Source organism: Scophthalmus maximus, chromosome 22 (genome assembly GCF_022379125.1).
Source record: "Scophthalmus maximus strain ysfricsl-2021 chromosome 22, ASM2237912v1, whole genome shotgun sequence".
Taxonomy (NCBI): domain Eukaryota; kingdom Metazoa; phylum Chordata; class Actinopteri; order Pleuronectiformes; family Scophthalmidae; genus Scophthalmus; species Scophthalmus maximus.
Genome location: NC_061536.1, coordinates 3,390,001 through 3,411,679, shown reverse-complemented (window position 1 = coordinate 3,411,679; position 21,679 = coordinate 3,390,001). Strand labels below are relative to the sequence as shown.

At 45.6% G+C, this 21,679-nt stretch overlaps 1 protein-coding gene across 1 annotated transcript; it reads left to right on the top strand.

Annotated features, from left to right (window-relative positions):
* The first annotated feature begins 7,934 nt into the window (after positions 1–7,934).
* Positions 7,935–11,324, top strand: evx1 (even-skipped homeobox 1). Its single transcript, XM_035620695.2, has 3 exons — positions 7,935–8,503; positions 9,557–9,792; positions 10,292–11,324. Exons 1-3 carry the CDS (start codon positions 8,137–8,139, stop codon positions 10,817–10,819), a joined length of 1,131 nt encoding a protein of 376 aa, XP_035476588.1. The 5' UTR covers positions 7,935–8,136; the 3' UTR covers positions 10,820–11,324.
* Positions 11,325–21,679: the final 10,355 nt, after the last annotated feature.

The following is a 21,679-nucleotide window of genomic DNA, read 5'->3' as shown; positions in this document are numbered from 1 at the left end:
GTGCTTCAGGGTAAACAAGCCTGTTGCCAACTGATGCGGAGACATTTAGTTATCCGTCCTCGATCTGCACCAGCAGCGCAACAAAAATTATGGGGGCGAAGGACTGCCATAGGAAAGTATAGAGATTCCACATATTCCAGGTATAATTCAGCTTGTGCGCATATAAACGTTTCTGTAAAACACGTTCACAGGAAGGGACTCACTGAAAACAAGCCTTCAGGTGAAAGAAAACTTCTGAGAAAACGAGGAAAAATCGGATATAACGTCGTGTTTAAAGAGGTGAAAATCGCAGCCACTCGACTTCCGACATGTTTACAATATGCAAAGACAGAACACAGCTCTCGACTTGGCGGTGCATTAGTGGAGTTTTTTTCCTAAGAGGTAGACGCGGCTGGAGGCCAAGGTCAAGTTGAAAGTTGCTGTCTAGCCACGCAGAGCGTTGGGCTATTCAGGTCTTTGAAGGAACCGTCTGAGCTCCTGAAAGGAGCGGAAGCGGGGTGAGAATTCCTGTCCCAATGAAAGCTATTGGAGGACATTAACTTTTACTATCATTTTGTTTTCTACACGGTTCAGTCTCACGGACTAGTCTGGGCCCGCTTCCCTTATAGACGGTCCATAGGCCGCGGCGTTGGAGATACAAAAAGGAATGTGTGGAGTTTTCTGTGGGGTTTTTATTTGCAGACCTTTTTTTTGGTGTGGGGGGGGGGGGGTGTTTTTTGACAGATACGTGTGAAAATGATGTTGATCTCTGAAAAAGCAGGGGACGGGATAGACGCGCGTGTGCACGTGTGCGTTTGTGTGTGTGCGAGTGTGTGTGTGTGTGTCTGGTCTGCTGCTTTGCGTTTACGACCAATGGCTCTGTGTCTATTCTGCGTTGGAGGAAATGGACCTGGTGGAGCACTTCACTGAAATGTGTGCAGAGTTTCAAAGTCCAGCACGGGATGCGGCCTAACCTGGGGCTGTTTATGCTGGTGTGTTATCTGAACCACGATGATTAAATACACATTTGTGCGCATATGAAAACAAACAGAGGCTCACAGTCCGGCGCGTAAAAAGAAAAAAAGGATTTCCAGCTTGTACTCGGGTTGGTGTAAAAAGATTAGTTGGTCTCATCTGCTTTGGTCCCTGAATTAAAAGCAAAACGTCCACACTGTGAAACTCACAGCACGACTTTTACATATCAAATCATTTTAAATGATACGCGGATCTGTATTAAAATAAATGTTACAAACTATTCCAAAACTGCTCAGTTTTCTATTAATCTGAAATATATTTTTTTTTTTGGTGAAGTCCTATACTGGCACTGAAAATATAAATGTATAAAAGTCGCGAACAAACCAAACGTTGAACTAAAATGGTTTAAAACAAAAAAAATAGTTGCATAATTTACCTTGAATGAAATTGAATTATGTGGGACATAACTGCTTCTGATTTTCTGTTTATTAAAGTCGTTTGATTGACGGAATTTGTCGCCTCTGGTTCAAAATAAGCAAAAATATTTCAAGCATGTTTTAACGTCTGATAAAATGTTCTTTCAAATATAAGGCTTTTTAAATGACTATTTAAAAAATACCATATATTTTTTATACAAGGGAACAATTGACTTGTAAGTCAGGCGAGGATGTATAAGATAAGAAGTTTTGGGGAAAGCCTTCATTTGTGCATTCAATTACAGGGCCGCTACTAGTTCACATAATTATATACCCATCCTAAACAATAACACAAATCCAATATTCTCAGTAAAATTAGTTTTCAGTTTCCATATTTTCACTATGTTGGGCTCTCTCGATGCTTATCACATAAGGAAAGATAAGTGGTGAAATCACCCAGTAGCAACACATTCTGCAACCACCATGAGTCATACAAGGCCCAGCCCTGTGGCGTTTCCTTCAATGTGACCAAACAGAGCTTCAAAATAAAGGCTGCAGCTGTCACGTTATACGTCGAGTCAGATTTGGCATATATTGATATTAATATTCAGCATTTCAGCGCTTGTTGTCTTTTGTTCTTATCGTGGATCATGTATGCATCTGTATCTCGGTTGTGACAGTTTTGTAGTCTCAACCACCGTGCATCCTCGCCGAGGTGGCCGTCCGGCGCGCACATGCATGTGGTCACCGCAGACAGGAGACATCCCGCAGCACAATGGACATACATTCAACAGGAGGGGCGCACGGACAAACAAGACGCACACTCCTCCACGTACGCCCACCAAAAACCACGTTGAAAACACGTATTCTTTGGTGATTCAATATTCGATTCTAATCAATTTATTTGATATAGATTACCATACTGATTGAAATTGGCCCAAGTTCAAAATAAGCAGGGAATCATTAAAAAAAAATCCTGATTTTGATGTGGACCTCCCTGATCCATCTGAAGGATCACCGGGGGTCCCAGGACTCCCACTTTGGGACTTGGCAACACGGCCTGGGGGCTTTTCTCTGGGGTCATAATCAAGTGCTAAACCCCCTGTTCTGTTTGTGCTGGCGCTCACTTTACGCAGCCAGGGAAAGAAAGAGCACATTAATTCCCCCGGCCTCGGCGCCTGAATCCCGGGTACAGTGCGGGGAAAACGGTCTATATAAAGTTATGATCAGCTATAAATTTCGAGCGTTAAAAGCGAAGAAAAAACGGGCCGCTGAGTCGGAGAACATGCAGTCAAATTTCTGTCTTGATGATGACAGGCGTTTGAAAAGCAGACTGCTGTCAAAAAGTTGTCAAAACATAACAGCCTGTATTGCTTTCTATCGTGGATTCAGTAAACCACAGGGCGGTCATACACTTTGACTCTTCCATTTTTCCCTCTGCAAGGTCACCTTTGGTGTAATTATTAAAATATATATATACACCCACTTCATTTTTGGCCACGCACACACTGCAAGCCACCTAAAGGTCCGCGTTTAACGGGGAAGGTTCCCATCCCGGCGTGGGCTTTTGACTGACACTTCCGCCGCCGCACACTCCGGTCTGTTTCAGCTTCTCCTACAGAAAGTCTTGAAACTGTTGCGTTTACAGTGTGCCAAAGCTACAGCCTGCAAGCTGCACGTGAAACAATTTATTGGCATGCAGGAATCTCGGTGAATATTAAAGTCTGCGTCATGTGTTTCACTGAATGTTCTGCCCGGTAGCTCCACACACACTTGCTGCAGGCCATATTGGCTCGCATGTGCATGGCGGTATAAACTATAAAGGAGCAGTAAGAGGGGAAACAAAACAGAAGCTACCTTTTAAAATGTCATCAATCAGGTAATAGCCAGCAAATAACCAGGATGCCGAGAGACTAATGGATTCATATTTAAACATATAAGCACTTAATTTGGTGTCTGGGGAAAGTGGCACTAATTTGCCCAATCTGCGCATAATCCACGTCATTTTCTCTTTTTAAATTACAATGCATTGCCACGACGATACTATTCTGGCCTTTGGCGTTGTGCAGCAATATTTTAACACAATGCCCGAAATGGAGGGAAAAGAAAATTTCCATTTGAGCAGCCGTATTGGCCGAAAATAATCTTTACATTAAACGTCATTATTTTGTGCGTCAAAACGCCCAGTGAACTATAGATCTGCTATATTTCAGTTTTATGTTTTATCGTTTCCTTGTTGGGGAAAATACTGATGCGCATGGATTTGAACTCGTGGCGCCAGTTTGTGTTATAGAAGAAGATAAAGATATTGTATTAAGTTCAGTGAACCCGTTAGATCCTTTTGGGAAAAAAACGAAGATTGTCGCAAAAGTACATTAAGCAGCTGCTCAACCTTTAAAAAAACTCAACTGAACAAACATTTTATTTCGAAATTGTTTTTCGTTTGATAGAATTAAAAACAATGCATACACGTTAAGACTTTGTGACGTGATTTGCTTGATTTAATTAGCTTTAGAAATGCATAACCATCTTAAAACTATCCAGTGGTTTCGTGGCGTGTGATTCTTATTTTATTTTCAATAAAAACGCACGATTAAGGTTTTTCGATTCATAGGAAGAATATGTTTTCATGGATTCACAATATAACTGAGTGCAAAGCAACGGACCAAGACTCAAAATGTGTTTGACAAACACACGCACGCTCCTGTGTACAAACTAACTCCGAAATTGGGTACAAACGCAAAAATCATAATAATGAATTTACACGCTCACGTCTGTACAACATCCAATACCCCCGTGCGTTACTGGCACATTCTATAACAACTTGTAAAATCTTAAAAAAAAAAATGACGATTCAGCAACACTGTGCTAGGTGTTTTGTGTGCAACACACCTTCGATCACATGCAGAGCAGCTGTGCGGCACCTGAAAGCAGCATGGCACCCAAGCAAACATCGGCGCTGGAACTGCCCTCATCGCATGACGCATGACATTATACGGGAGGATTTTATTTCTGGAAATCCCCACAGAAATCCTGCATGTTCTGCATGAAAACGGACAGGCGACAACATAAAGAAAACAGTAATGGGGACATATACTCATATACTTCCAGGGGAAATAGCGACTGCAACACTCTAAAAATAAAACCCCGTTTGCGACCGGACAGACTTGTAAATATCACCTTTCTCAAAAAGATGCCAAGGATGCACAGAGCCGCCAAAAGAATTACACGCGCACTCTTGTGAAAAGTCAGGGCTTTGCACCTGGTGTGTTGCCTCGCTACTGCTGAACTGGCGGTACGCCACATACCCCGTGATGTTTGCCCCCGCTTTAATGGGGTAATACAGGCCTGATCCCAGTGGCTTACTAAGCCCTTGCTGTAATGGCACAGGGTTGCAGGATGGAGCGGAGAGGAGCGATAAAAAAAAACACGGGTCTTGCAGCGGGTACATGCGCCTGTACAGTCATCAGGACATGTTTCGCTCCAAGGTCAGCGAGTTAAATCTCTGGTAGCTGCGTCATCCCGTTTTCAAGGCCAAGTTTGAAGTGGTGGAGACGGGAGGGGTGATGATAATGAAGGCTGAGGCATGGAGTTTCTAATTCGCCCTGTTCAGACTCCCTCTGTGAAACGTGGTGCACCTCAGCCGGAGGCAGACTGAACATTCACCAAACCCATTCATGCACTTTTGTTTTTTATCATCACACACTGAAACACTTTTTGTTTAAAAAAGAAAAAGAAAAAGTGTGCTATCCTGGCAGGTCTGCTCTGCCAGGGCCATTGGTTGGACTACTCGAGTACTGCGCACGCTCCATGGTCAAGTTCAAGTTGGGCTGGCTAGTAAAACTAAAGGGGCGCATTCTGCAATGTCTGCCGCGGGGGGCCTCCACCCCCTTCTTTGATCTCCCCTTGCAAAACTAGACACTTGAAGCAGCGCCGTGACTGCAGTCCAGCTTTCTGTTCCTCTGCCGCATGCTCTCAGACAAATGCTCTAAAGATTAACCCAGGTCTTACAATGTCATCATGCTAAATATGGAGAAGAAGAAGAAGAAAAAAAACGCTTCCACAATCAGCAAACTCTCCAAACCCATCCACTGTCCTTCGCTATCTAAAACACACACAATATAAGTGACACTACTGTTAAGCCGCAAGGTCATTCATCTGTTGCGCAAAGGCCTCTCCAAGTGTTATCTCTGCGCGATCACGAGATCCCATCTGCCCCGGCCACGACCCATTGCATAACATGCTGTTTAGTAGAGAAACAATGGGATCTCTGCCACCTCTGGGCGGTCCACGGAAACACTGCATGGTAAAACGTATTCCTTGAGATTTGAAAAGAATAAAACCAATGTCCATAAACCAATTTCAGTCGACTCAAATCTGCCCATGCAGCCTCGCGTGTCAGACCAATCGTGGACATTTTGACATGCACATACTGGGAAAACAAAACATACTGGTATAAAGGGATAATGTACAAGAGTGACTAGAATGTGCCAGTTGACGCACACGTCATTTTGAACGCACCTGGCAATAGAAATCACTTTCTCCTCTGAGCCTTAAAGACAAATGAAACAAATCAAAAAGTTCGCCTGAGAAGTTCCCTCAGTCTGGTACGTTTCCATGAACGGGACTTAGTATGTGAAAAGTCGCCGATATATATATCAGTCGCGGTGCTAGTCGATTTTCAGACTGTCCAAAGGAGGAACATCAAGTCTTCAGGAGAAAGACTTTTTTTTCCCTAAGCAGGCCAGAGTCGGGGGAGAAAAGCCAAAGGAATTTCCCTCAGTCCTGTGCTTGTCGGGCCGGGCGGAGGGGGGAGGGGGCGGCCGTCGCTCGGGGCCTTTTCCCTCTTTCGGACAGGCGAGGGCGCACAAGGACAGCGGAGGCTACATCCTCAGCAGCCTGCCTCCCTTTCCCTTCCCTTCCGTTCCTTTCGCGGTCTCCGTGGAGATCACGTGACTCCATCTCCCACACTGCACCGTCGCAGTTCGAGCAGACCGACGCGCCACGCACAGTGCCCCCTATAGCTGTACATCTCAAATCCGATCAGTCGTGTTGCGGGGGGGGGGGGGGGGGGGGGCATGAGGTGCGGTCGGGCCCGTGGGAAAAAGGGAACTTGCAACCTTGATTATATAGTTAAATATTCGAGGACACAGTGGTGCAGCATGATGGGTTATTATCAGATAGATCTACAAAAATCACAAATTAAGGGAACATCCATTGAGTGGTGGTAATGTCACTTGTGAGGGGTTTTTTTTTCCTCCAATATAGCTCCCAAACACTATATCATATTATCTATACATCCTAAATTCCCCTCGGGGTCAATAAAGTATCCGTCTATTTATCGGCTCCTGATTGGAGGTATGAAAGCAAAGGACAGAAACAAGTGTCATCATCTGTCAGTTTAACACCGCATTGTGTTATATTTAGGTCGGAATACGTTATGAGTGAAACGGCATCACATGTTCTAAGAGGCGTTGCCGCCAGAAGACTGTGAACTGCTTCCTTCTTAAACACCGAGCATGTCATGGAACTAGATTCACTGTGTTAAACATAGATTATTGGCCCGAGTTGCCTGCCAACACACGGGAAGTTAATGAGAGGATGAGAAATCGATCTTTCCTGCTCCGACCACCAAAATAAAACACAAGCCCTTTTATATCAACTCTTTCATCATTGATCATCGATAATCAGTCACAAACTGCATCAAAAACCGACTGCGCAGCATCACTGCCCTTTTACTGAAGCATCGTCTCAACACCAGACCATTAGGGTTTCTTTTCTTTTTTTTACTGCTTGAATGTTAAAACGTGATGGAGATATTTCTGATTTACTTCTAAATTTATGATTATTTCAATGTGTTCATGTGTAATGTTCTTTCTCATACATGGTATTAATTGGGGTTTTCTAAGGGAGGATGACGTCGTTTAAGTGAGATTTCTGCCTGGCTGTCTGGTCTGGTCTGGTCCATGCTCCGTTGACTTTAAAGACTTCATGTCAAATGGCTCTTTATCTCAACTCTGACCACTAGACTTGACCCCTGAGGACTCAACTTGACCCCACTTAAGGTGAGAAGAAGAGGGGCAAGACAGATAAGAGAGGAATGAGAGGAGGGGGGGGGTGTCTCTTAATGCAAGTAAATAATTAATTAATTGTGTTAAAACAAATTTCAATAACTCAGAATCCACGGCATCTACATGCAATCACAGCAAAGCTCAATATAAAATGTAGCATTTAAACATTTGTCACCTATATTGCAATATTATTGTAGATTATGCTTGAAACAAAACAAAAATGCAGTTAAGCCAATGGGCAGAGGGGCAGACTGATAGATGCCCTGTTTCTTGTTGTACACTCATGACACCGCTCCCCCTCGCTGCTGCCATCGCTCCCTCTGTTTACCCACATATCCAATCAATGCGTGTCGTCATCAGGGGGGGACCCGTCATGACGACTGGCCTATTAAGAATGACAGCTCCGGAGAAAGAAAGAAAGAGAGAGAGAGAGGGTAAATGGTGATCCCTCCCAGAGCTGCCTCTCCGCACTCTGGAGCGCTCCTCTCTCAGGGTCAGACCGGATTGAATCCCCCTCTTTTCCAGAAGCCTCTCCTTCTCCCCCCCAACACCACATCCTCCACACACACATACACACACACACACACACACATATAGACGCACACACCCCTCCAACCTGAAAAAAAAAATCATCACCTCGCTTTTTGACGGCTTGCACTCTCCGAAGTCGGGGTTTCTTTTAAGTCGTGCTTGTGATGGAAAGCAGAGAGGAGATGGTGATGCTGGCGGAGGGAGGTCAGCTTGGCAAGAGCGGCTCTAACGTGTCGGAAGCCGGCGGGAAGCCTGCGCGAGATCCGCAGGGGAAGCAGAGCCACAGGAGCTGCCTGAGCCCCGGCGCGGCGCCCTACTCGCGGGACAGGACAGAGCTGGCGGCGGCGGAGCAGAGCGCGCGGAGGAGTATGTGCGCCGACGTGAGGCCAGTTGGCACGTCCTCCTCCGGAGAGAGGCACCGGACCGACCACCCGCACAAGGACGGCAGCAGCTCGGACACAGAGTCGGACTTCTACGAAGAGATTGATGTGAGCTGCACGCCTGAAAGCATGGACTACCCGACAGCCAAAGGTACGTAGAGGCTTTATTTGGGAGCTGCATGCCACTGCAGGTTTTGTGTGATTGCAGGATGTTGCTTAATGAAGATGACTGCATGCCAGCGGCTAAATGAGGCTGTGCCAGTCAAAAAAATAAACAAAAGGGGTCAAACGCAGCCCGGACTATTTGAAAGTATGAAAACATGCATTGGAATGGGAAACCTGTGCTCAAGTAAAATACACGTTAACCTCAATAACAGTAAAATACAATGCAGCTGCAGTCGGTGCTGCACAGCTGTTCTGTCAAGTGGCCGGTGTGGCTGGGAAAACATGCTGAGGTGACAACCACAGTCCAAACCAGACATTCTCCCCTCAAGAGATTGACAAAGAGTCAAAGAAGAAAAATCTGCCAGTGTACGTGCGCGTAACGCATGAAGATGGGAGGCCGGATTTCCATTCAAGCCACAAGCAAAGACGTGAAGAAAAGGGCCACTAACGTCCCCGAACCTCCGTCTGGATCACTAAAAATATTCTGCTTTTCTGGGATATCTTTCTGGAATCTAATGGGGGCAAACTCTTCAGACCATTTGCAGCAAATGTGTCACACCCTATAACGAAATTGTATGAGCCCATTCTTTTCATATTAACGTAAATATTTTATATACTACAAAAAATGAAGCACGAATTTATTAATACCGATATTAACATCTGACTCATTTGTAGTTGCCGTTTGCCTCAAACCAACAGGATGTCAGGAGCACTAACGAAGGAAAAAATAATGCCACTTAATTATTCCCCATTTTACAGAATTAAAATGGTGGTTTATTCGTTAATACAATCTGGAAAATAAGAACATCAGCAGGTAATAGCTGAGCTAAATGTCAGCGAGGCCCTTTATCGTTAAAGGTACAATGAATCCAGTGGAAATTACTAAATCAGACAAATGCCAACTCTTATAGGAAAAGAGCATATCAATATGAAGCGAACGAACGAACGAAATGAAACGTCTCCGTGTGTTTTTGTTCCATTTAAATGTCAGTTTTGTACATCAATTATTCACAAATGATTATTCTGCGTACTGATTCAGGTAGAGGTGGAGATTCTCCCGGTCACCCGAGCGACACTGGCGCTGACCCGGGCAAGAATATCCCTGGTCAGGGCTCCCTGTCCTACTCAGCGGACCAGATTCGCCGGTACCGAACGGCGTTCACCCGGGAGCAGATCGGGCGGCTGGAGAAGGAATTCTACCGGGAGAATTACGTGTCCAGGCCGCGGAGATGCGAACTGGCGGCCGCGTTGAATCTACCCGAAACCACCATCAAGGTACGATTAACATGGAGCTTCAGGGGAGCAGGTCCGAATCAGGCCTGTGAGGCAAAAACACATGGGCTCGCGCGTTATGTCATCTTGTATTTATAAAGAGCTAGAAAAACTAAAGAGCAGCAAACTGATTTCGAAACGTGAATTTAAACCAAAAAAAAATAGCTGGGTTTGCTCATTCTCGCGCCAAATAGAATAAGCAAACCCAAAGATCAGGAACAGACCCAAATCATAAGCTTAAAAGACTAAAACATGCAGCCTTCGGCAGGAAGCAGAGGCCTGGAAAAATTGAATTATTATTTCTATTTTATTTTTCAACTGGTGCAAGAATTTTGCCATGGGACAAAATTGTGCAGTCGACTCTGCAAAAAAACAACCCCAAAATGCAAATTAGTGCGTAAAAGCGGAACTAGCCCTCGGTGGTGTTTTCTTTAACCGGCGTGCCTCTCTGTAAATGGCTGCAGTGGTGGTTAATGTTTGACCCGGTGTGTCTCTGTACCAGGTGTGGTTTCAGAACCGCAGGATGAAAGACAAGCGCCAGCGTCTGGCCATGACGTGGCCCCACCCAGCCGACCCGGCCTTCTACACATACATGATGAGCCACGCGGCGGCCACCGGCAACCTGCCCTACCCCTTCCCGTCCCACCTGCCGCTGCCGTACTACTCCCACCTGGGTGTCGGGGCGGCCTCGGCCCCGGCCGCCACCCCTTTCTCCAATCCCCTGCGCACCCTCGACAGCTTCCGGATGCTGTCTCACCCCTACCAGAGGCCGGAGCTCCTGTGTGCCTTCAGACACCCATCCCTGTACCCGGGCCCGACCCACGGCCTCGGCCCCGGGGGATCCCCCTGCTCCTGCCTGGCCTGTCACTCCAGTCAATCCAACGGCCTCTCGACCAGGGCCCCCGGCTCGGACTTCGCCTGCTCCCCAACCAGCAGGACTGACGCGTTTGTCACTTTCACGCCCTCGGTGCTCAGCAAATCTTCATCTGTGACATTAGACCAGAGGGAAGAAGTGTCTCTGACCAGATAAAACCAAAAGACATTAAACAAAAAAAAAAAACAACAACTCTTGTTCTATATGTAAGCCTTTATCATGAGCTTTGTTTTAAACCTATTACATGATCTGGTCAGGAACGAAACAGCATGAAGAGGTAGCCTGTAAGAAGTGACACCGTCTGAAGCTTTGGGGCAAGATAATTAGCCAGATCTTCAGCTGTACGCGAGGCACAACAGATCTTCCATAACTAAAAAAAATATATATATATATATACAGGACAAGAATTCCACTGCAGAGCCAGGACAGTGGGGTGAAATATCGCTGTGCGGACACAAAACCAGATTTGATTTTTAGAAGATTAATTTGAGAAGAGGGGATCCGGTGAAACGTTTAAAATCCCCGAGATGGATGGCGTTGGGGGGTTTTATCATCACTTGTGTCTTTACACGTCAAAATCGACCTACATGTGCCGTAAGTTACTGGAGGAAGGATGCTTCCCATCTCGCTTCTTCTTCTTTCTTTCTTTTTTTTTTTTTTTTTTTTTAACAAGGGGATTTGTTAACAGACTGCGGCCGCCTCATTATAACCAGCTCTCCGCACCGGGGCCCTCCGCGGCGGCCCGGGCCGAAATGTGCAGATGCTGGGGGAAATTAGTGCGTGATGTATATGTACGACCCGGTGAATTTTGAGTATAAAATTAATGATAATACCAAGAAGGAAGGAAGGGAGGAAGGAGGGGATCGTTGCTGCCAAAAGGTAACAAGGCGCCAGGGGAACGGATTACTACAGCCCGTACGGATTGAAGAGGAGGGAGGGGGATGGACCCAAGAAGAGGATGGAGCGAGCGAGCGAGCGAGAGAGAGAGAGAGAGAGAGAGAGAGAGAGAGGGGGAGGACAATCAAAATGGGGGAAAAAAATAAAAGTGAACATTTTTTTAAATGCCATCAAACACTTTCTCTTCCTGTTCTCTCTCTCGAAGATACAATAGACCGTTTTTTTTACATAAATCTGATGGAAATGTGATTAAACTGCGCCTATGAACATCTAGCCTTTTTTCTAGCTTTGCACTGCTACAGTGGCATTTCGTGGAGGAAGCTAAAACACACAAGTGACTGATTATGTTTTATCTTATTCTGTTTTTAATTTAATTTAAATTTTTTGTTGGTCCATTTATTTTGGCTGGGTATGTCATCAACGTCTAATTTACAATAAATACTGTCAAAGAATCGATGGAGCAACGAAGTCATGTCTTGTTTACAACACCTTCGCGGTTTGCTTTTTATTTCTAAAAAGCACAAATGGGAATTGAGGATAAATCGAGATTAAAAACCACAATCAAACACGTTTTGTTCCGATCGGATCATCTCATTTCGTGTCATTTCGTTTAGCCCGTTCAGGATGTTCCTACTCTCACGACATGCCCCCGCCATTCCCCCTCCGATAACAAACACTAATTCTCTTCTCAAGTGGCCGGTGTCAAAACACCAGAGTGCGGGGCCCATCCCTCCTGATGGGACCGCGAGAGATTGTCCGCGACAGTTAAGTGGTCCCCGGGCTCCGTTAACGCCACTCATATTTTTTTTTTCTCTGCGATCACTTAATAGACACGACGGAATGAGTTGTCTGAAGATATTACAAATGCAAAGAGATCGATGATACTAGGAGGGGAAGGGGGGAGGGGGGGGTGGCGGGGCGCCACCAATCAGCGGGGACCTTAATTGGCCGCGTTTGACCGGGCCTGAGCAAATTACGAGGTTGTTTTTTTTCTGAGCGTAATGGGGTGGGCTGTGGCCCGCAGAGAGAGACGCACAAATCACGCTTTAAAACCAGGGAGGTTTGGGTTGTGTATAGAAGCAGATAGATCAGATGTTATTGCGGCAATGTGCGGAGAAAGGGCCTGGCGTTCAAGCACGGGCCCTGAAGTCCAGTTATGGGCAACTGAGGCTAATCCAACAAGCAAGACTGTAAAAAATATAAGACATTCTAGATTAATTACTGAAACACAGTCAGGGACGACTATATTTCCACACAACACAAAAACATGGAAAGACATGACACCGTGAAATGTCAGTAGATCCTCATTCTCCCTTTGACGCGTTCTGGGGTAAAAGATTCATCCTAATCACAATGTCTCACACACACACACACACACACACACACACACACACACACACACACACACACACACACACACACACACACACACACACACACACACACACACACACACACACACACACACACACACACACACACACACACACACACACACACACACACACACACACACACACACACACACACACACACACACACACACCTCCCTTCCCCTTCGTCCCTCCCGTGCAGGCGTTTGATTGATGGCCTTATTAACTGGAGTTCTTGTAAGTGTGACCGAGCTGATTAAAATGCATATGTTTGGAATAATACACCGTTTAAGCCGCCTCGGGTCGGGGCGAAAGCACGAGGCAGATTTATGTAAACTATCAGGCGGTGTCTTTAGGCCTGATATGGGGGAACAAGGGGGCACGCAGCAAAGTGGTTTGGGTTTGTGCATAATACGAAAATAGTAAAACATAAAACGGTACCATAAAATAAAGATGGCACGGATCAGAGGATGAACACTATTCAAAAAGGCACAGTCTCTCAAAAAATTCTGGTTTCATGGCAGATTATTTTTCAAAACAGACTGGTGGAGCCACCGACTCTCGGTGAGCAGCAGCAGCAGCGATAAGAGCATCTTCTAAACCCGCGTCGGAAGGATGACGCATTGAAGTGAGGCACATTGCAGCCACATTTACTCATATGGATCTCCATCCACCTTCACTGTACACAGCCGAATCCCCAAGAGGACCTAATCTGGCAACAACACGCCGTTTAATCGCAGGAAGATTGCGTATATGACTGAGCCTCGGTGAGAATACGACGCACAAAACGGCAATTACGCCAGCCTTCACGAGATCCTGTCATAGCGCGAATTGGCTCGGCGCTCTCACAGCTCCCACCACTGGCACAACGCATTTTGATAGGGGCGGTGCGGTGCAGCTGTCCACCGACAAGCACATTCAGGGGGAAAAGGCGAGAGGGAGAGAGAGAACACCAAATGGATGTGTGGCTGCTGCTGTTTAAATTGGATTACATCCTAATTTACAGGCCCTTGTCGTCTGACGCAAGGGGCTGGCGGAGGCGTGGACGGACCAATCACACCGTAATGATGATGAATGGGAGATTAACGCGCGTACAAGAAAAGACAATTTAAGCCTTCATCTGTTTAAATAGGCTTCCAATATCATTTGGAAACGGAGGTCACGTTAAATCAATTGGGGGGGACGGGGGGGGGGGGGACGCGTGAAAGTCGTTTTCAGCTGCGTCTTTATCAACATTATTTACGGTGCACCAGAGACGTGCCAGGCGATGCGCAGCCGCAGCGAAAATGGACCTGCTGTTACGTGCTGCCGCTGCTGCATGTGGCACACATAAGGGTGAGACAGAAACGGTGCAGGAATGAAATCGGAACGGATAATCCGTCTCTAAGACCAATAATTCAAATTCAGAATGAGGCTGAAGCTGTTGCCGAAGAGTTCATGCGAAAATTCTTCTCATAACCGACTGAAAACGAATAAAGTGAATCCACCCAAACTCACAATGTTTGGGGTTTGTTTTGCTACATGGCAGCTCCTCCACTGAAGGGAAGGACACCTTATTGCGCATTCATGTACATATGTGTTGGGTGTTTTGTTTTGTTTTTGGCGGGCTTCATTTACAGTGGGGGGATTTCATAGGTGAACTTATTCCACCTCAAAAAAACTCCATACACACAGATGCACGCCCGGGATTGAGGTGGATGGAACTTATGTTCATACTTTCGCAAAACAATCACCATCCTCCGTGGATATCCACTTATGAGAGGACTGGGCCTGTATATGGCAACGCGTCACTTCAGGCCTCTACATTCAAAATCGCACGCGCGCCAAACATTTTGATGGTCAGATGAGGCATCGTCAGGATTGATCCTCTACTTGTGATTATGTTATAATTCAAGTCACCAAAGCAAAGTGCGAAGTCAAAGGGAAAGGATCATGTGCAAAAAGAAAAGAAAAAGAGACTTTTGTGCTTACATTGTCTGTTGTCGTCGGGTGGCGCTTGTTAACGGCTGCGACATCGACTGTTCGAACCCGGACAGGGCCACTGGCGGCATTTTATATCCGCCCCCCCCCCCCCCCCCAGGTAAGAAATTGGGATGTACCATGCGGGTGGTGGGTCAAACGGCACCAAAAGAGTAGCTATTTGCATAAAACCAAATTCAAACAGCCTATACACATTATGGATTCAAATAAAAGAGGGTTTCTTAAACACAAATCCATACATGCGATGCCGTGGCACACCGATGAAAGAACATAGAACTATGCTTTTTTTGTGTGCTCTTCACTCCCCTCCTCGTTAATGTGGTTTGCTCCTGGAGCTTTTAATCGGGCGCGTGCACCTGCGCAAAGCACTTTCCCCCCCCAATGGCGATTATGACAGAGGTACGTGTATAGATAATGTATGATTTGTGTGTTTCGCTCTAGTTCTGTTATGTGCCGACTGTTTCAACAACAAAAGAGGTGGGGTTTGTAGTCACCACCTTCAGCATCACAACGTGAAATATGCTAAAATTGTCATTAAAAACAAAAAGCGAACATCTGAAAGTTTGCTCAGTTAATCGTTGTCGATCAATGTGGCCCCAACACATGTAATACTTAATATTTGAGTGTTGAGGTTTTGTGCCTCTTGGATCGAGAGGTTGAGCCACAAACCCTTAAAGGTATGAACCTGCTCCTGGGAGTCGAGGTCTTGCAGCACCTTTATCTAATTACTGTTAATGGTTTTTTTTTAAATAATTTGAAATGTGGAAATATTCAAGGCTCAATTATTCGGATTGGTAACATATGAGCTGCAGATGACAGATGACGGGTCTGAAAAAGTGTAGTGCTGCATTAATTAACCACTGAAAGGTATACGGGTGAAATGGTTCTTTGGAGGACAGTGTGCATTGAAGTTGACATACAACCACTTGTCTACAGTAAGAGAAAAAAAAATGATAATTTCCCTTCCCTTTGTCTTTCACTCATTTGCAGTCAAAATGTATTTTGCATTCATGTAGATCCTGTCCAGAGGCCTATCCACTGAACTCGAGTTCCTTTCCTTTGCATCTGTATTCCTGTGTTGTAGCCAACCTTTATGCAGTGAAATGTGAGTCTTTAAGGCTCATGTTTTGATACATATTTACAAGAACTAATGTGGGACAAGTTTGATGAATGCTTTAGTGTACCCTTTTTTTCCTGAAACGATCCACCTTAACCCTGCTCACTCATTTATAAACATTTAACAGGGACATAAAAAGCTTTGGGGAAATAGTAGAAAGCCGTTTCAGCAGGGGGGAGGGATTAAGTGAAATACTCCAGATTGTCGTCTTCTGTGTTTACATTTGGACATAAATATTGGTGTCTATGAAAAACCCAAAGACAAAACTGAATACAGTGAGAATTCTGCTGCAAATATACAGGGACTCACAGACGTGATCACAAGGCAGAATGAAGTATGGCAGTTTTTAAAAAAGTTTGATTATCTGTTGATTAAAGTGACATTTACTGGTAAAGGTGGACATGGCTGGTTAGTGTGTAAAACAGCTGGTGATGAGATGGGTGGTGCAGAGAAGTCCTTATTTGGATCAGTGTCAATACCTCCATATGTTTATGCTGTTTGTTTTAAAAACTAGGCGAGGTTGGACTTGGGTGTGTATTTCTTTTAAAGGATTTAAACAATGCTCCGTGTGTGGCACGGCACTTCTCTGCATGTGGGCTCATTCACGTGTTTTCAGAGTGGCCTTGTGTGATCAAATTTAGATTTTGCAAAATTCCCTAAAAGTGATAAGCTTCCTCACTTGTTTGCAGGCCCAGTTTCTCCCCAGATGACACTATCCACATCTCCTTGTGGTCATAAATATCAAGTGTGCAATTGAGAAAAGTGAATCATGCAAATGTCTAACACCAGGTTTGATAGTGAATTAGAAGTCCCTGTTCCCAAGCAGTAAAAATATTATATATATTTATTTTTTATTTCAGAGGTAAGGCTCAGGTAAGAATTTTCCTATAGTTGAGGATCAGGTTGGAAACATGGGGCATGTAGTGAAAGTTTCACATCCCATTCGAACCTGTGATGCTAAAATGAAACGACATATTCACCGGTCAACCGAGCAAAATGTTAATTATGAAATTATTGGAGTAAAACACTTTTTTTTTTTTTTTTTGGAATAACGAGCCGGGTACTTTTCGTCTCCACCAAACGTTGTGCGTCACATTTCTGAAGCCGATTCTTTTGTCATCAAGCAAATGTGAAGTTTTCAAGTATACCGGTTGCGTCGCGGATACAAATATAGAGTTTACAGCTATGGCGGTGTTAAAATCTGAGCTGGCTGCCAACTTCACAACGTGTGAATACAATTCATCTCTATACAAAGTGATGCCTTGATGAATTATCTGACTGAATTTCTGGATAGGAGTGGAAATGTGCAAAAAAAAAAATGGTTCCTGTGACCAAATGGAGAGATGGGGAAGCAGGAAACTCTCTCTCTCTCTCTCTCTCTCTCTCTCTCTGTGTCTCTCTGTCTCTCTCTCTCTGTGTCTCTCTGTCTCTCTCTCTCTCTCTGTCTCTCTGTCTCTCTCTCTCTCTGTCTCTCTCTGTGTCTCTCTCTGTCTCTCTGTCTCTCTCTCTCTCTGTCTCTCTCTGTCTCTCTGTCTCTCTCTCTCTCTGTCTCTCTCTGTGTCTCTCTCTGTCTCTCTGTCTCTCTCTCTCTCTGTCTCTCTCTGTCTCTCTCTGTCTCTCTGTCTCTCTCTCTCTGTCTCTGTCTCAATCTCTCTCTCCCTCTCTGTCTCTCTCTCTCTCTCTCTCTCTCTCTCTCTCTCTCTCTCTCTCTCTCTCTCTCTCTCTCTCTCTCTCGCTCCCTGCAGCCCTCCTCTCATCACTGGTGCAGATGCTCACGTCCGGGTGGGAGCAGCGGCCCCTGTCACATATAGTGACAATCCTCACGAGGTCCCGCTCCTTTATAGGAGCCCCCCCCCCCCTCCATCCACAAATCTGCAGCAGGAGTTTGATCTCATGAGGCAGCAAGTGTGAAAGAATGACTGTGTGTGTTGGGATTGTTTGTGTGGCCGGGTCGTCGACATGGAGGAAAACCTGTCAGTGACATTACTTTAGGTTGGACTTCATAGGATCAGTATAATTTTATTGTATACATTTTTGGGAGAAACTGCTTGATTAAGAAATGCAGAAATGTACTCATCGGCTCCTCTGATGTCCACGTGTCAGAAGTCTTACACAACACATTGGTGATCAGCTTCATTTTTTATATTTATTTTTTCATTTAACTGCTCTTTTGGGGGTTCTTTATACCGAAACCGCTCGCAGAGCGCACCGCACACTGCGCGATATGGTATCAAATTATTTAATAAGCACTTCGTTTTACGACGGCGTCATTTTACAATGCTCTTTTGGCAGCCGGTGGCTTTGCTTGCAGATCAGTCCAGTTCTCTCCACACCTCGTTTTATTTCACCGCACGCTGGCTCGGCGGCGGCTGCGTGACGGCGACAGGGGGAAAGTTGTCCCTGAGAATCAAACCGAATCCTGGAGCGGAGTGTAAGAAAACGGCCCGTTCCCACAGTCGCAGCTGGATCAGCATCACATACACACGCGCACGCACACACACACACACACGCACACACACACACACGAAATGCAGTTGCACGTTGTCTTTTTACAGTGGGAGTGGGCTGCAGTTCAAGCTCATTTGACGCATTCTGCCGTGATTAGAGCTGAAGTGCCTGTGTGGGCCACTGGTGATGTGGCTGCACCTTGTGTGTGTGTGTGTGTGCGCGCTTGTGTCTGCTTGCCTGTGTGTGTGTGTGTGTGTGTCTGTGATGGAGCATCTCATTGCAGCAGCGATGTATCCTCATTATGTCCCCGTCCCGTGACCGTCACACCCAGCCCACTGGTCCTCTCCTGTGGGACCCGGGGTGCGTGGGGCTTCCCCCTGTATCCTGCTCCTCCGTCTCCCATACCCCCCCCCCCCCCCCCGCCCCCCCACTGCCCTTTTCTGACTTCTTCCCCCAATCCTGCACCCCGATGTGAAGTGCTTAGTCGTCCTGCATGCCCACTAGCTGCTGCTGACAAATGGGAGTGGGTTAAGTGACATTAACTGAACAAGGGAAAGCTTACATCTCCAAAGTGCTGCAGGTTTATGTGAGGATGAGGCATCTGATGCAACAAAATAGGTCAAAACCTCTTTATTTAGATTATAGACAGGGTGGATCCATTTTGTGAATGGGTGTCACTTGCAGTTCAATTGCACTTGCTGTCCAACCCTTTCTTTAATTCAAATATCTTGTTATATGATTATGTTTTTGTTGTTGTTTGTTCTCAAATGTCGTGATTTTCTGAAATGCAATGTTGTTCCCCCTGGGCCACTGTAGGATATGGGCAGAACAAGAAGTCTATTGAGGCCAGAGGTTCAACTGACAGTTCACTAATCCCCTGGCAGGACAGCGTTTTTTTTTTTCCATGCACAACTTGGCCCCCAGTAGGTCTGTAAAAGTGTTCCTTACATCGAAGTGATGTGCATGTGGTTCTGTTGGAGCATCAATCTGCATTCAAAGAGTCTGGAGGGTGGTGTTCTCTTTTTCTAAAAGATTTTTCAAAACCCAAACAAAAGAGCAAAAGTGTAAGGAGTGGATCGCAGTGTAACACGAGCTGCAAATAACATGTTTATTTCCACATACATGGATCGAGGACTCGTGAGGATCCTGGCTTTTTTTGTCCAGGTATGTGTTTTAGTCTCAGTCCCTTTTAGAACTTATTTGGCATCAAGTGCATATTTAAGACCCCTTTCTGCAAGATGTTGAGTTGAAAACAACCCAGCTGGAAACATTAAAAAAAAAAATGGTGAAGAAAGAATTTTCAACAATTCATGCAGCTTACAGCCAGTGACACTTTGATGTTGGTTGGCAAAAACGAATTAGTTATCACCTTAAGATGAGAGGCCAGTTTAAAAGATGGTTTAAAAATATCCTGGGGTAAATCTGCTTCCATCATTGCAAACTGCAACTTTCCAAGAAGGGAAAGCTTCACATAACGGCAACTGACAGATCAGCACTTGGCAAACGGTCAAGTCCCGATGGAGCAACTCATACTTGCCATGTTCATCTTGCTACACCTGCCTGTACGTCAGGAGTGTGTGGCAGGAGTGTCGGTGTGTGTCCTGCAGGCAAGATACGTTTGGGAGGTAAGGTTACACCATGGGAAAGGGTGCAGAGAGGATAGCGGTACCAGATATTGAGAGTATCAGAAGATGAGTTAAGAGCCTGTGCTTAGTGCTTTTAATGGATGATCTGAAAGAACAAACTATTTGGCCGGGTGCAGACCTCGGCGAAACTATAAAACTGGTTATTGAAAAGGCATGTGTGTGTGTGTGTGTGTGTGTGTGTGTGTGTGTGTCTTTCCATCCTGTGTGGAAAAAGAAACATCTGAAGATTAAAGCTTCCTTTGAAGTCGGGTTGCAGATTGTGTTCGTCTGTGGTTGTAGGATTAGGGTTGAAATAACAACCACTGTTTGTCCCTGGATGCATGATTATTGCTCTTAATGATGTGATGTGCTATAATGTTTTTTCCTGCATCAACTTTATGTCCTCTCATGAAGCACATGAGTCTCGTCTTCGAGAACAGCAGCCAGAGACACCGTTCACTCTGAGGGTTTACATCGACCCACCGTGACGTCGCCCACTGGTTCTGCGAACTGCCGTTTTGAAGCCTCGAGCTCGACCGGCGCCATCTTGTTTTTTTTCGGAACCAGACGTAGCAGCTCTGTCTGCCCACCTACACCTGCAACCATGCACTGATTTGACGATACTAGCTGTCAATCACGCTGTTTCCACGCTCTGATGCGTGCTGTGATTTATCGTCCACTTCACTCTAAATGGGAGCCTGTTTCACGAAATGAAAATCATGCCGCATTGAAGACATGAAACTCGAGACTGAGACCATAAGCTCCTCAGGAACATGTTTGCCGACGTTATAAATCAAGTGAGAAACGGAGGCGGGGTTTATTTGCAAACAGTGAGACAGGTACAGGTGGGAATCGAAGGAGAGCTGCTTCGTCAGCGTATCGCGGCACGAGAAAGCAGGAGGGAAAATCCCAGAAAAACACACAAATTAAAAGGTGAACGTCGCGAAGATGAGCTAATCACCACCGATGGAGGCATGATTAAAAACGTGTCTTACCACTGTTAAATCCAGGGAATCTCTTTGGTGAGTTTGCTTGCACGTCTACATGGCTAATTAATTACTATGAATGCCGTTTGTATGTGCAAACTGAATACAAATGCTCAACATGGAAACGAGCTACTACAACCACGATGCTGTGCGTCTCTCTCGCCAACCTGTGACCCGTTAGTGAGTCGACTTGGATGAATGGGAGCACTGGTTTAATAAGACAGACAGACTGACGCTGACAGACAGTTCTGTGGCGTCTTCAGGTTGTGACTCACAGACCAGGAACCCAGATTTAGGGGGTAGAGGGCGTGACGCGGGAGTCCTGCTTTTGGTCAGCCGAGAGAAGGGGGGGGGGGGCAATGGGTAATCCTTATTTTACACATCCATGTTTGTAAGGTTTGTGCTCGTCTGCGGTGCCTTAGGAAGGGGAACACGAGAAACGCAAAAAGAGGAAGGAAAGGATGACAAGTAAACGCCGAAGAACCAGGCGAAGGCTGTGTGAGATCAAGAGAAAGATGGAGGCTAGGAAGGGAGGATAGGGTTTATGGGGATGCTCTGTTTGTGACGGCTGTCTGCTGGATGAAAACAAG